General features: G+C 38.5%; 1 protein-coding gene across 10 annotated transcripts in view; it reads left to right on the forward strand.

Moving 5' to 3' along the window:
- Nucleotides 1–15810, forward strand: part of SH3D19 (SH3 domain containing 19) — a 217007-nt gene that overhangs the window by 189165 nt on the left and 12032 nt on the right. For all 10 annotated transcript variants that reach the window (XM_074396829.1, XM_010338609.2, XM_074396830.1 and 7 more), the window contains 7 exons: nt 1964–2032; nt 2200–2340; nt 7335–7407; nt 8956–9086; nt 11868–11926; nt 13775–13977; nt 14760–14812. In XM_074396829.1, coding sequence (XP_074252930.1) covers nt 1964–2032; nt 2200–2340; nt 7335–7407; nt 8956–9086; nt 11868–11926; nt 13775–13977; nt 14760–14812 — 729 coding nt within the window. The remainder of the gene's footprint in view (nt 1–1963; nt 2033–2199; nt 2341–7334; nt 7408–8955; nt 9087–11867; nt 11927–13774; nt 13978–14759; nt 14813–15810) is intronic.

Below are 15810 nucleotides of genomic sequence, written 5' to 3' on the forward strand. Positions count from 1 at the left end.
TTGCAGTGAGCTGAGATTGTGCCACTGCACTCCATCCTGGGCAACAGAATGAGACTCCATCTCAAAACAAAACAAATAAAACAGAGTTGATGTGTTCTCTACTTTGATCAGGTGAACCTGAAAAAATCTAAAACAAGTAAAAGGAGGCTGGGCTCAGTGGCTCACGCCTATAATCCCAGCACTTTGGGAGGCCAGCTGCTTGAACCCAGGAGGTGGATGTTTCAATGAGCCAAGATCATGCCACTGCACTCCAGCCTGGGTGACAAAGTGAGACTCTTTAAAAAAAAAAAAAAAAAAAACATTAAAAATAAAAATGATAAGGAGAGCAGTACTTTTTGTATTTTTTCACAATTGAATGACAGAGTAGCTTGTAACAAGAACAGCAATTAATAATTCTATATTGTGTTATATTTCCATCATTGAGCTAGAAATTATTTTTTCTTTCTTTAAGCTGTTCAAGGTTTAAAAAAAAAAAATCCTCCTTAGAAAAGAGCATAGACAAATAAGAAGGAGGTAGTATATTCATATATATTAATATTCATTTAAACTGATAAAACTTTAATTGCTAAAACCCAAGGGTGTTCTTTGGGATAGATTACTTAATTAATAAATAAAAACAGTAGCTGATGTATATTGAGTACTAATTATGAGCCAGGCGCTGTTGGAAGCACTTTACGGATATGTTAAATAACTCATTTATTCCTCACACTAACCTTGTGAGGTAGATATTATTATGCTCCTTGAACAAGTGAGGAAAATAAGAAACCAAGACGTAAAGTAACTAAAGTAAGACGCCCAGGCCCCAAATCCAGTTAATGGTGGTGGGAGCAATATTCGAGAACAGGTCAGCTGGCTCTGATGCTTGCTCCTAACCATTATGCCACCTGTAGCCTCTACTTGATTTGGTCATTCTGTGTTAAGAGCCCTTTCTCAGAGGGAACCAGATTTCACATTTGGTTCTTAGCATAGTTGTACCATGTCAATAAAGCATTTTTTAAAACTCAGTATATTCAAAATGATGGCATATTTAGAGAAGTGTGTCTCATTACTAAATAATTCTTTAAATTTTTCATTTATTGCATGCCTACAGTACCATTAAATTGGTAGCCAGGAATCTGGGTACATTGGGAGCCCTAAGAATCTGACAAAGATGCTGGGAAATGGCACCACCAAGGCAGCCATGCAGGGCCACATCCTTGCACTCTGCATCTTTGCTCCTGGGTGACCCAAGGGCCCAGAAAGCCTTCTTCCCATGTTGGAAGTAATCTTGTGTGATTACATTTCCTGGGTATGCCTTTTATATAGTGCAGACCCTCTTATGTGCACTCATCAGCTAAAATTTTCCAAAACAGGAAACAGCATACCCTGGACAAGGTCCAGTACAGATAAAAAAAAAAAAACCATTCTAAGATCAGACAGAGCTGAGTGGACCAGGAAGTGGCTGGGATCAGGCCATGAAATGGATTTAAGTAGACACTTGGTATCAGAGAGACACTAGGAGAAGAAGAGGTTCAGAGTCAGTGGAAACTGTCAGGCAAGCAGTACATGGAGGGCTCCAATCACTGATCAGCCTTCAGAGGCCACCACTGTGAGAACCCTAAATTAAAGGTTGCCTTGATGGGTTGTGAGGTCAGGTGCTGGGTATTTCTCCTTCAAACCCCCAGGGGAGTTGGTGGATCTTGTCCTGTAAAATGGAACTTACTGGTTATGGTCATTAAGGGAATGTTAGGCCATGTTCAGCCCTTGTGGTTCTATAGGCCCAACTCCAACTCCCAAGAGCCTCTAGCATCCATGAGAAATGGCAGGCCCCATTGATCTAGACTCTAGAGCATGATGAAGCCAGGTGAGTTTAGCTGCTGGAGAAGTGCACTTTAGGCACACACGTGCCAAATTCCTAAATGATCAGCAACTTAAGAAGAGATTATTTTATTGTGAATAAGCCTTTTATTGGTTTACATTTAAGCTGTCTGTGCCTCATGGAATTGCCAATGAAGATATTGTCTCGCAAAACCCTGGAGAACTCTCTTGTAAGGTAAAGTAGAGCTCTTTCTTTACTGATTAATGGGAAAAAATCACTGGCCTCTCTTACTATGATTACACATTATTAAATGCTTTAGGCTCCAAAGATTAAAATGTGAAAAAAGTAATAATGTTTTATTAAATAATAATTGCTTCAGAGAGTGGTATTATACCTTACAGCGTGGGGATGTACTTGTGATGCTGAAGCAGACGGAAAACAATTACGTGGAGTGCCAAAAGGGAGAAGACACTGGCAGAGTTCACCTGTCTCAGATGAAGATTATCACTCCACTTGATGAACATCTGAGAAGCAGACCAAACGTAAGGAATTAATATTGTTACAGCCTTCATATCACAATCGCAGCACATTTCATAAAACTATTAATTATATCCCATCTTCAGGTTTTTATTAGCACATTTATTTTAACCAGAGTAAAAATTACAGTAGCATTTTATTCCACTTTTGAATAAATTACTACTAAGAGACTTGCCACTGCCATACTAATCACTTCAATACAGAGTGACTACCTTGTGTTTTGCCTTCTTCATAATGTGCTGACTTACAACAACCAGAATACTCAGTCATTAATTTTCAACTGTGAGAGTTGTTTGTTTTTTAAATAATGTAATCGTGTTTACCAAAATGTCAGAGGATAGGTTTCTAGCAGAATGGAAGTCTGACAGTATAAAGCACTTCTCTTTAAGATTTAAGCTTAACGTAAACCTCATTTCTCTGATTATAGCTCATAAAATAATGAAATTTAATGCAGCAACCTCTAGTCCCAATTTAAGCCTAACAAATTTATGGAACCTGGGAAAATACAATGATTATTGGAAGTCATTAGTTTAACAAGAAAAATGCTGTTGAACAATTTTTAGGCATATATTTTTAAAAGCGCTTCTTAAGTTATTCAGTTATAATGTCACTATCTGTTAATGTAGTAAATATGAAAAATAGGCTGGGCACAGTGGTTTATGCCTGTAATCCCACCACTCTGGGACGCCAAGGCAGGCAGATCACTTGAGTCCAGGAGTTTGACCAGCCTGGGCAACATGGCAAAACTATGTCTCTACTAAAAGTACAAAAATTAGCCGGGCATGGTGGTGTGTGCCTGTAGTCTCAGCTACTCAGGAGGCTGAGGTGGGAGGTTTGCTTGACCCCAAGCGATGAAGGCTGCAAGTGAGCCATGACTGAGCCACTGCACTCCAGCCTGGGCCATAGAACGAGACTCTGTCTTGAAAAAAACAAACAAATAAAAAAATAAAGTAAATATGAAAAATAATACTGATCAATCAAGTAAAGTATTTGGTTTGCTGTTTAGTTTTCATAGTCTTTTCTATTTTTTTCTTCTTAGAAAGCAGTTTATCTTTTAAAGTTTGCTAAGAAACTAAAAAATTGTGTTTTGGAGAGCAGAGTAGATATGTGTTAAGCTAGCTGCAGCTGGCATATCAAAATCCTTACTTTAGTTCCCATGGGGCAAGTTCTCCTCTGACTCATTTTCTCTGTTTTGGTATAGCATTATCCATCTGTCATAGCTGTCCTTCCTCTTTCAGAACACACTCATGGCAACAGTGGGAACTATAATGCCAAAAAGATTTTCTTTATGAAAAGTAGAAATTTAAAAAAAAATAGAATTTTTTTTTTTTTTTTTTTTTGAGACAAGGTCTCTCTCTGTTGCCCAGGCTGAAGTGCAGTAGTATGATCACTGCAGCCTTGACCTTCCAAGCTCAAGCAATGCTGCCACCTCAGCCTCCTGAGTAACTGGGACTACAGGCATGCACCATCATGGCTGGCTAATTTTTAAAATTTTGTAGAGGCAGGGTCTCGCTATGTTGCCAGGACTGGTCTGAAACTCCTAGGATCAAGCCATCTGCCCGCATGGGGCTCCCAAAGTGTTTGGATTACAGGTATGGGCCTCTGTGCCCAGCCAAAAGTTACTTTTATAACAGTGTAAAGTTCTTTCCACTTTAAACACCACCTTCTCATCTTTTACTATAGACTTGCAGAGAGTTGACCTCCAGTGGCCAGCTGTTGGTGATAATAAAATGAATCCTCTTTTATGCTTCTGGATTCATGGCTATTACTGTATTTTTTAAAAAACAAAACTTACCTATTTGAAAGCCTAGTTTTAAGGAAAATATCTCTACAAATGTGTTGTACTTTCCTCTAACTTGGAAAACAGAAATATTGCATGAACGTGACCTGTTGTGGTTGAATCAGACGGATCATGGGAAAAGTGGAAGATTGTTGCCTGGTACCTGGTTGAGACCCCAGACCTGGGTTTAGGGAAGTTGGATTCAGTTCCCATTTCACCTTCTTTGGTGGTTAACTTCTCTAAACTTTATTTTTTAATGTGTGAGATAACTGCCCACAGAGTTGTCTTCAGAGTTGACAGATTATATGATTTTATTTGTGTAAAGGTCCAGAATAGAAGTCCATAGGGACAGAAAGTAGACTACGGGTTGCCTAGGGCTCAGGGGAGGATAAATGGGGAGTGACACCTAATTGGTAGGAGGTTTCTTTGGGGAGTGATAAAAATGTTCTGAACTTGGGTTATGGTAATGGTTGTATAATTCTATGAATATACTAAAGCTATGTTCACTTTCAGTGGGTGAATTTTATTGTATGTGAATTATATCTCAAAGATGGTTAACAAATGAACTAATGCACATAAGGTAATTTAACACAGTGAGTAGCACATAGTGAATTAACAATAAATATTAGCTATCCTTTTTTTTTTTTGAGACGGAGTTTCGCTCTTGTTACCCTGGCTGGAGTGCAGTGGCGTGGTCTCAGCTCACCGCAACCTCCACCTCCTTGGTTCAGGCAATTCTCCTGCCTCAGCCTCCTGAGTAGCTGGGATTACAGGCATGCGCCACCATGTACAGCTAATTTTTTGTATTTTTAGTAGAGACGGGCTTTCACCATGTTGACCAGGATGGTCTCGATCTCTTGACCTCGTGATCCACCCGCCTCGGCCTCCCAAAGTGCTGGGATTACAGGCTTGAGCCACCACACCCAGCAATATTAGCTATTCTTAATATTACAAAACCATTTGTATTAGCAGTTATAGTCATATTAGAAAGACCTTTGCATTATATTATATTTACCTACCAGACACCTACCCCAGTGGTGTGGTCTGTATGGACTCCTTGTTGATATCCCTGTCTAGGCTGTTCCTCTTGCCCTCCACCTGCTGGACCAGGTTGATGAGTAGCATTGCCAGTGATATCCATACATTGAAGGCAGAGAAGGGAAAGTGTGTGGTCGGTAGACACAAATTATTATCCCCTCCCTCCCAGGCTTGGTTTACGTTTAGGTCTCTGGTCCCTTTGGAGATTCATGTTTGTGTTTGGTTTGTGGTAGGTCTTTGACATCATTTTTTCCAAATGGATAGCCATCTAGCTTGATACCATTTATTGAATAGTCATTTCTTTTTCTCCACAGATGTAAATCAGAAAAAAAAAACAAAAATCACACATGCACATGTATAATACAACATGTAAATAATCATTAATTTTTTTAAGTTTTTTTTTATAGAGAGAGTCTCACTCGGTCATCCAAATCAGAGTGTAGTGGCAAAGTCATAGCTCACTGCAGCATTGAGTTCCTGGGCTCAAGAGATCCTCACACCTCTGCATCACTAATAATATGAGGTATATCACCATGCCCCGCTGATTTTTTATTTTTGTAGATATGGCATCTCACTATGTTACGCATGCTGAATGATTATTAAAAGCCTCTCCAGGCCAGGCACGGTGGCTCACACCTATAATCCCAGCACTTTGGGAGGCCAAGACAGGTGGATCACTTGAGCCCAGGAGTTTGAGACCAGTTTGGGCAACACAGCGAGACCCCTTCTCTACAAAAAATACAAAAATTAGCCAGGTATGGTAGTGCACATCTGTAGTCCCAGCTACTTGGTGACTGAAGTGGGAGGATAACTTAAGCCCTGGAGGTCAAGGCTGCAGTGAGCCGTGATTGTACCACTACACTGCAGCCTAGGCAACTGAGCAAGACCCTGTGTCCAAAAAAAAGCCACATCAGACCTAAAATATCTCAGAATTCATGAAATTTCCATGTTGCTCATTTATTTAGAGAAAAGCATTAAGCAGTACCTGAGAAAAATGTTAAGGTTATCTTGGTAAGCTAATATAGTAAGCAATATTAGCCAGTGGTGTCTTAAGTTATATTTCAGTTTAGCTAACTTGAGAGAATGAAAGTTTTGTTTCTGCAGGGGCATTTTGGTTGAAAGAAGAGGTCACATTTAGAAAAGATCTCCGCAAAGGTGCTTAGGGTTGAAATGGAGAAAGTGGACCATCATTCAGAGTGCACTCTGATCAGGCTGGTGCATCGTGGCCAGGGGAAGGGCAGAGGTATAGATGTCCCTAAGAGGACAAGAGTTATTAGAGGAGGTGAAGACACAAGAAAGGGCATAAAAATCTGCCTTTACTTATTTCACAAGTTTGCCAGTATTGAAGAGTGTTAAGTTATAACTCCAGATAATATCCTTCAGTATGATTTGATGATGATGTGGATAAGCCTGTCTCTTCATACAAAGAAACTAAGAGTAACAATTGCTAGTCAATAAGAAGAGGTTACTTTTCAGCTTTGCCTTCTCCTCTGGCCAATATAGGCAATTGGCTAGATGGATAGAGAATGTTAGATTCTTTTTGCTAATTTATTTAGAACTACTGTTGAATAAACCATTCAGATTAAATACAAAATGCAGACCAGGCATGGGAGGTGGCGTTGCTTTCAAATTAGAAAAAGCACTTAGTTAAGTAGTAATAAATGAAATGGATTTTACTTTTGTGAATTATACTTTTGTGGAAAGTCATTAGCTCCCAAAAGGCAAGAGCATAAATCATAGAACTTTCTTCTTTTCCCATCCTAATAAAGACAGCTTTTAGGACCCTGTTCTTAAGGTTTAGTCTTGATCATAGTTTTAAGAAAAAAGCTATCCTTGAAAGGGAAAGAGGTCAAAAACCACTACTTCAGGGTAGAATAGGTACTGTTTAAAAATAAACAGTTCTCTTTTGTTGTACTCTCTCAGTTTAAAAAAACAAAAACAAAACATACCGGGGGATATTTTAATTGAGAATTATTTTCATCCTCCCTTGGCAAGGACACATTCTTCTTCAATTTGATGATGATTCCGTTGTTTGGCTCAACTGTGTGGTTTGCATCTTGTACTCATAATGTAGTTGTGTCAAAAGGACTCTAATGAGAAAAAAAAATTGGTTTCAGAGTGAATAATAAATCCACCATCTATCCTGCACACTTCATTCACAGCCCTGTTTTTCCCCCTAAGGATCCAAGCCATGCTCAGAAGCCTGTTGACAGTGGTGCTCCTCATGCTGTCGTTCTTCATGATTTCCCAGCAGGTAAGGACATAAATAATACAGTGGGAGAACCATAGAATCCAGGAGTAAGGCTTCCTCCCTGCCCTGGAGTTGCCTGTCAAGGACATCCTTCTTCATTTTCTGTGCCTGTAGAGTCCTAGACTGGAGAGGTCGTCTTATCCAGGACTCCACTTCAAGAAGTTGACTGCACCCAGCCATTCCAGAAAGCTTAGTTGTATATGTATACCCTTGCCTTTGAAGCTCCCTGAGAAAGAGAAAGAGAGAGAGAGACTTTCCCTTACAAATGAACATTGCAAATTGCCTACCAGTCTCAAACTTTAACTCTTTCAAAATAGTGGGTACTAATTAACAATTGTAATACAGATGGGCACGGCGGCTCACACCAATAATTCCACCACTTTGGGAAGCCGAGGTGGGTAGATCACCTGAGGTCAGGCATCCAGACCATTCTGACCAACATGGTGAAACCCCATCTCTACTGAATACAAAAAATTAGCCAGAAGTGGTGATGCATGCCTGTAATCCCAGCTACTTGGGAGGCTGAGTCAGGAGAACCTGGGAGGGTTTCAGTGAGCTGAGATTATATAATTGCAGTCTGGGCAACAAGAGCAAAACCATCTCTCAAAAAAAAAAAAAAAAAAAGGCAATGTAATAAAGTTAATTCTAACTTAATAATTGAAGTTCTTTTGTCCTTAGAGTTATCTCAGCTGCTACTTACCTATGAGATCAAAATAATTTTTTTTTGTTGTTTGATACAAGGTCTTGCTCTGTCGCCCAGGCTGGAGTGCAGTAGTGCAATCACTGTAACTTTAAACTCCTGGATTCAAGTGATCCTCCTCCCTCAGCTTCCCCAGTAGTTAGTACTACAGGGGTGCCACTATACCTGGCTAATTTTTTTTTGCAAGGACAAGGTCTTGCTATGTTGCCCAGGCTGGTCTTGAACTCCTGGCCTCAAGTGATCCTCCCACCTTAGCTTCTCAAAGTGCTGAGATTACAGGCATGAGCCACCCATGCTCAGCTAAAATATAAATACTTTTATAATAATTTTAAAATATCCTTCATATCCAAGGCTACAAATAAACTCCTGATTTACTTACAATCTCTTTTTATCCACTCCATAGGCTGATTTTTATTTTAGCAAAGGTAAACTTATTCACTAAAGAGTTATAGTACTCCCTTAGTTAATATTTGAATTTAAAATGATTTTTAAGCATGATTGAGAATAATAAAATTATACCACGTCTATAAACTTGTTTCATTGTTCAGTGTGTATTCAGCAAGGGTTTATATTGGCACAGTAGGAAACATTTGTTAACACAATAGTATCTTTTCCAGTCATTTCCCATCAATCAAAGCATGGTAACTATGTCTAATTTGGTCTTCAAAAAGGGAGCTCATAACAATATCCAAAATAAGAAGAGCATTTTTTAGTCAATTTGATTAGTATGATCTGTTCTCAGAATCAATGGAACATTACTGCCTCAGTGGACACAACTAAATGCTACTTTGTGCTTTAATCAAATCAAACCAGGATAATTCATCATACATAACTACAATTTTATATTACAGAGCAAGTTGATGATTTAAACCTCACTTCTGGAGAAATTGTTTATCTTCTGGAGAAGATAGATACAGACTGGTACAGAGGGAACTGCAGAAACCAGACTGGCATATTTCCTGCCAACTATGTCAAAGTGATTGTAAGTGGGTCATTCTTGTTTTAATTTGGTCATATACTTGGTGGTATAAGTCTATGTGACTTATAGGTTGGAAAAAATAACTAGAAACCCAGATTTGAGTTCTCTTGCTTTCATGGATTCATTTGGCATTTGGAAAATTCAGAAATAAAGATTTGATCAAGTAGGTGATGGTTAATTATTCTGCTATGGGGTGTTAGAAATTAATGCCTAAATGCTGCCTGAAATATTAAAGTGAAAGACCACCACAAGTCAGCTGGTGAATCAGCTGTTCTTGGAGGGTTGTTAAGCACTTAAGGATATATAGTAATTCTTTGAGACATTTAGTAAACATGAATTGAATGATATTAGATTATCCTGTAGAGATGTTCTCCTAGGTTATGGTACCACTTCTTTTCTTTGGAGTACCTTTTGGTTTGGGTTTCTTTCTTCTTTTCCATTCTTATCTATCTCCATCTTTTAAAAAAAAATCAATTTGGGAATACAGAAGTATTTGTATTGGAGATAGGGGTTCGTTAATGGTTGTACCCACAAAATAATTTCTAATCTGATTAGAAAAATTATATCAAAGCACTAGAATTTTATATGCCCTCACGGTCTAACTTGTGAAAACATTTCTGTGTGAGGGAGCTGTGTGTAAGCTCAGATGGCTGTGAAACATGGGAATAAAATCAGACTGCCCTCACATATTTGTATCAATTGGAAGAGAATGAGTCGGTCCCTCATATAACTTATTGATACTGTGAAATAGCAATAAACCTAGCTTAACAGCATTAACAGCTTGTTTGGAAGGAAAAAAGTAAAAAAAAAATCTATTACCTTAGAAAGCAAGACTAACAGAAAATCTGTATTTTTCAAATAGAAAAGAGTTTGAGTCTCTTGGATTATGAAGGGTAGGCCTTAAAAATTGTCCAGTATATCTATGCCCTGATTCTTTGGAGAAATTCAACCATATTCTCTAAATTAATATTAAGAATAATGTTTTTTTTAGCACTCTTCCTCATTTTTCTTCTGCCCAATGTAGCAGTACTTTAAAAAGCACAATTACCACACTGAAATCAGTCACACAGAATCTGCCACATTATTGGTATAAGTGTTATTTCTTAGCCCACAAGTTTAAAAAATTGTTTTAGAACTTCAAACCCTTAAAATTCATCAAGAAGACCACTGATTTATTTAATGTAAACTTCAATGCTTTAAGTCGTTTTAGATTGCATGCATTATGGCCAAATATTTTATTGCAACCCAGCCCTCCTCTACTGAGCCTTGTAAATGAAATATTCTATTAAGTGCTTGGCTGGGCACAGTGACTCATGCCTGTAATCCCAACACTTAGGAGGCTGAGGCAGTAGGATCACTTGAGCTCAGGAATTCAAGACCAGCCTGGACAGCATTTTGAGACCCTGTCCCCACAAAAAATTGAAAAATGATCTGGGCATGGTGTCACAAGTCTGTAGTCCCAGCCACCTCGGGAGGCTGAAGTGAGAGGATGGCATAAGTATGGGAGGGCAAGGCTGCAGTGAGCCATGATCGTGCCACTGCACTCCAGTCTGGGCAACAGAGTAAGGCCCTGTCTCAAAAAATAAATAAATAAAATAAAGTGCTTGCCACTTAGTAGATGTTTGCTAAATACATACTCCTTTCTTACTTCCCTATTTATTGCTGAAGGAGGAAAATGTTCCAATTATAAATGTGAAGAGAATCCACACGGTTTTTTGGTTTTGTTTTTTTGAGGTGGAGTCTCACTGTTGTTGCCCTGGCTGGAGTGCAGTGACACAATCTTGACTCACTGCAACCTCCACCCCACAGGTTCCAGCAGTTCTGCCTTAGCCTCTTAAGTAGCTGAGATTACAGGTGCCAGCCACCACACCCAGCTAATTTTTGTATTTTTAGTAGAGGCAGGGTTTCACCATGTTGTCCAGGCTGATCCCAAACTCCTGACCTCAGGTGATCTACCCGCCTTGGCCTCCCAAAGTGCTGGGATTACAGGCATGAGCCACCGCACCTGGCCCAAGAATCCACAAGTTTTATTGAAATGTTTTATCTTGGGGTCAGAGAAGTATTTCAGGATTCTGCCAACCCTTGGAGTAGCTATGGTAGAGCTAATGTGTGGCACTGTGAATGCCTGATGCCTGATTTCTATCTTAAGTCCTTCTTAGCTCTAGTTTTCAACCTGGAGAATATGGGATAGACCTGGCTGGGCATGGCAGCTAACATCTATAATCCCAGCACTTTGGGAGGCCAAGACAGGCAGATTGTTTGAGTCCAAGAGTTCAATACCAGCCCGGGCAATATGGTGAAATCCTATCTCTACTAAAAATACAAAAATTAGCTGGTCATGGTGGTATACACCTGTAGTCCCAGCTACTTGGGGGGCTAAAGCAGGAGGATCACTTGAGCCTGGGAGATCAAGGCTACAGTGAGTTCCGATTGTGCCACTGCACTCCAGCCTGGGAGACAGAGTAAGACCCTGTCTCAAAAAAAAAAAAAAATGGGATAGAGAAAATTCAGTCAGAATTAGAGTGATATTAATGTGCTTATTTCAGCAAATAAGATAATTGGGTACTCAAGGAAGGCTACTTCACAAGTCATCCTTTTTTTTTTTTTAAGTCCAAATTCAGGATTTTTTTTTTTTTTTTACCATTTAGCACCTGTGGTTCCTCTTAATTAGATTAACACCTAGCTAAACTCATTGATTTCAGTCATTTACTTTCTAATTACTTACATTAATCTTATGAAAATCTGAAAAAAACATAATTATTGCCTTGATTTTGTCTTTACTAGATTGATATTCCAGAAGGAGGAAATGGGAAAAGAGAATTTGTTTCATCTCATTGTGTTAAGTAAGTTTTATTTATGTTCTTTTGCACAAAATACAAAGAAGATAACCATCTGTATCTTGAAGAATTATCAAGCTTGAAACACTCTAAGGCCGGGCGTGGTGGCTAACACCTGTATCCCAGTACTTTGGGAGGCTGAGATGGGAGGATTGCTTGAGGCCAGGAATTCAAGGCTAGCCACAAAGCAAGAACCCATCTCTATTATTTATTTATTTATTTATTATTTAAAAAGAAAACACTTCACATGGGTGATTATTCAGATTCTCAGTGTCTTTTTCATTACAAAGAAAACTTGTTTAAAAGGTGACAATGGGTTAAAATTCTGATGAAAATGCATCATGAACATGCTGATAGAAGCTTACCTAAGCAACTGTCCACATCAATGCAGGACATGGAGAAAGCAGCAAAGCAGTCTATGCCAATGCTTCCTGCAGCCTAGCCTTAGGCTGAGCAGAGATAGTTTCATCATTTACTGCATTTTATTTTGGCCTTCTGGTGTTTATCTACCAAGTTTTTAGAAGGTTCAAGTAATTTTGTTATGGGAAATAATTAAATCCTATAGGAATATGAATCTTATAAAAACTGCTAGACATTTTGTATTTTTTTTGTTTTTAAGAGGAATTAGAAGTAAAGGAAGAGTTAAGTTGAAGGAATTTTCCTTTATCTCTGAGGACCTTTCCCTGAATTTATATACCCTTTTAAACATCATTGTAACTCCTTTGTGATTTAAAACACTGCCACAATGCAACTTTATATTCTAGTTAAATGAGCAAATTAATAAAACTCATTACCTGCTGAAGACTGTAAACCTGTCTATGAATAGGTCAGACATAAGGAGATGCTCCCAGAGGACTTTAGAAAACAAATGCAAAGGTTATCACAAATAAGAAAACCTGTGATCCACAGTAGTTGAATTCTATTTCAGGTTCAGTTTTTCTCTATTTTTAAGCAGCATATACTGTGTCTCAGCAGGTTGAATTCGAAGTGGGCTTTTACAGTCATTGACCCATTGATCTGACTTAAATCAGAATTCTGTTGGAGCTAGAATCAACCTTTTCTCTTTAGGCAATGCTTCTCCTTAGCCTGTTGCTATTGAAACTTCCTTTGTAAACCCTCAAATCTAGGGTTTAGTATTAAAGCATACCTTCTAGAGACACAATTTTATCTCTGCTTTTATCTTATTTTCAGCCAAAATTTCAGATCATGTAAGGATTGTTCCAAGAGTCAGAAATGAAGCCCTTTTAAAGGAGATACAAAAATCATTTTTTAAAGGCAACAGAGTTGGGTCCAAGACTGTGTGTCATGATACGCTGAGTTTCTGGGTTTTTTGTTTTTTTTTTATTTACCTTCTCCTAGTATTTAAGGCCAACTCACTAATTGATACAGCATCTATTGAGCATCTACTCTGCCCAGCTGATGCCCATTGCATCTGCCCTGATTCACAGTCAGGAAATTTGATGAATTGCCCTGAGATTCTCAGGGTTAGCACTCCTCAACTCAGTGCATTTATGATTGAAAGGGTTCATACTGGACCATGGATTGCTATGGCCCAAGGATACAAAGATAGGAAGCCTGGGGAGTAAGATGATCAAAAGAAACAGCAGGGTAAACCAACCAACCCAGCTGTGTGCACTCTCAGACCTTCAGCTTTAAGGCTTTCTGAGTGAATAGGTTCATATCTGTTATTTGAAAGTGTAACTTAATCTTTTTCATGGAATATTTTCAAATTAGTATAGTATACCTTATTCCATAGTAAACACAGAATAAATATTTATTGAAAGACTGGGGGAAAGTTTTTAAGCATTTAAAAGCACTGTGTAGTCTAACCCACAAAATGTATTCTTTGTTCAGAGGCTTAAGATGTGTTGCTCGGTTTGAATATATTGGAGAGCAGAAGGATGAGTTGAGTTTCTCAGAAGGAGAAATTATTATTCTTAAAGAGTATGTGAATGAGGAATGGGCGAGAGGAGAAGTTCGAGGCAGAACTGGGATTTTCCCCCTGAACTTTGTGGAGCCTGTTGAGGATTATCCCACCTCTGGTGCAAATGTTTTAAGTGAGTATAGAGTATTTTTTTTATTATGTCATGTCCTAATTCAAACAAATAAAATAATAGCATTATATTTAAGCTGTATAATAATCCATATTGCCATATTTTTAGCATAGAAGGAAAACTGATTGCCAGATACAGGTGAAGGGGAGGAAGGCAGCAAATCACACTGCCATGTATGTACCTATGCAACAGTCTTGCATGTTCTTCACATGTACCCCAAAACCTAAAATGCAAAAAAAAAAAAGAAGGAAAACTGATTTAAAATGGGAATTTGTGTGGGATTGACATTATTTGTAGGCATCTCTCAAAGAGCTGGTTTCAGCATTTTAGCTAACTGGCAATAGCTTCATAAAAGAAATGGCAAAGGGGCTGGGTGCGGTGGCTCAGATCTGTAATCCCAGCACTTTGAGAGGCCACAGTGGGCAGATTGCCTGAGACCAGGCGAGGCTGCAGTGAGCTATGATTGTACCACTGCATTCCAGCCTGGGCAACAAACCAGACTGTTTCTAATAAATAAATAAATAAATGAATAGCAAAGAGTTTTAAACAGAAATGAACTATAGATTATTACTAATGTATAAAGACAGTAATTGTGTTTACAATTAACTAAACAAGCTCAGTGAGGGTAGTACAGGTTAAGGCAACATAGGCAATATATGAAGAGACTGGTGTGGAATCCCAGACTCTTCACTCCCACCACCTACCCCAGCCATTTGTTTCTAATACTGTATGGCCTTCACATCTGATGTTCTGACTTCTTGTGTGTGTGTGTGTTTTTAATGTAGGCACAAAGGTACCACCAAAAACCAAAAAAGAAGATTCTGGCACAAACTCTCAGGTAGGCTGCTTGAACAGATCACTATAGAGACAGCCAGGTCCAAACTCTAGGAGGAATATTAAAATAATAATTATCAAGAGAATATAGTATGAATTAATGTTTCAATTCATATAACTAATATTTGTAATAAATAGATGGTTAACATATTTTATAGAGAGAGCTCATACAAAGACATACAAACCCTGATAGAAAATGAAAATAAAGGCTGGGCACAGTGGTTCACACCTGTAGTCCCCACACTTTGAGAGACCAAGGCGGCTGGATCACCTGAGGTCGGTTCAAGACCAGCCTGGCCAACTTGGTGAAACCCGATCTCTACTAAAAATACAAAAATTAGCCAAGTGTGGTGGCGCACACCTGTAGTTCCAGCTCCTTGGGAGGCTGAGTCAGGAGAACAACTTGAACCCAGGTGGTGGAGGTTGTAGTGAGCTAAGATCTAATCACCACATTCCAGCCTGGGTGACAGAACAAGACTCCATCTCAAAAAAAAAAAAAAAAGAAAATGAAAAAAGAGACATGATTGGAGAATTCATTAAAGAGATAAAATGAGTGGCTAATACTGAAAAAATATTTAACCTTTCTAGTAATCAAGAAAATATATAATAAAGCAGCAATAAAATACCATTTAACCTGAATAGGTTAAAGATTCAGTGCAGCTCAACACTACACAAGCAATTGTAAGCATGTGAGTGTTAAAAAGAGAGAGAAAGTACACATTATTATTTATCACCTTAAGAAAAGGATAAAAAATGAGATAGGGTTTGAGTCACAGAGATGGGCATAGTGCTAGTATCCAAGGAAAAAATTGGAAACAACCTAAATATGACCATTACTGGGAGAATGTTCTGAAGCTATGAAATTAGATTTATAAAATAAAATAATTTTTTTTTTTTTTTGAGATGAAGTCTCACTCTGTCACCCAGGCTGGAGTGCAGTGGTGTGATCTTGGCTCACTGGGATTCTCCTGCCTCAAATTCAAGCAATTCTCCTGCCTCAGC

The sequence above is a fragment of the Saimiri boliviensis genome, chromosome 3 (assembly GCF_048565385.1).
Source record: "Saimiri boliviensis isolate mSaiBol1 chromosome 3, mSaiBol1.pri, whole genome shotgun sequence".
Lineage (NCBI taxonomy): Eukaryota > Metazoa > Chordata > Mammalia > Primates > Cebidae > Saimiri > Saimiri boliviensis.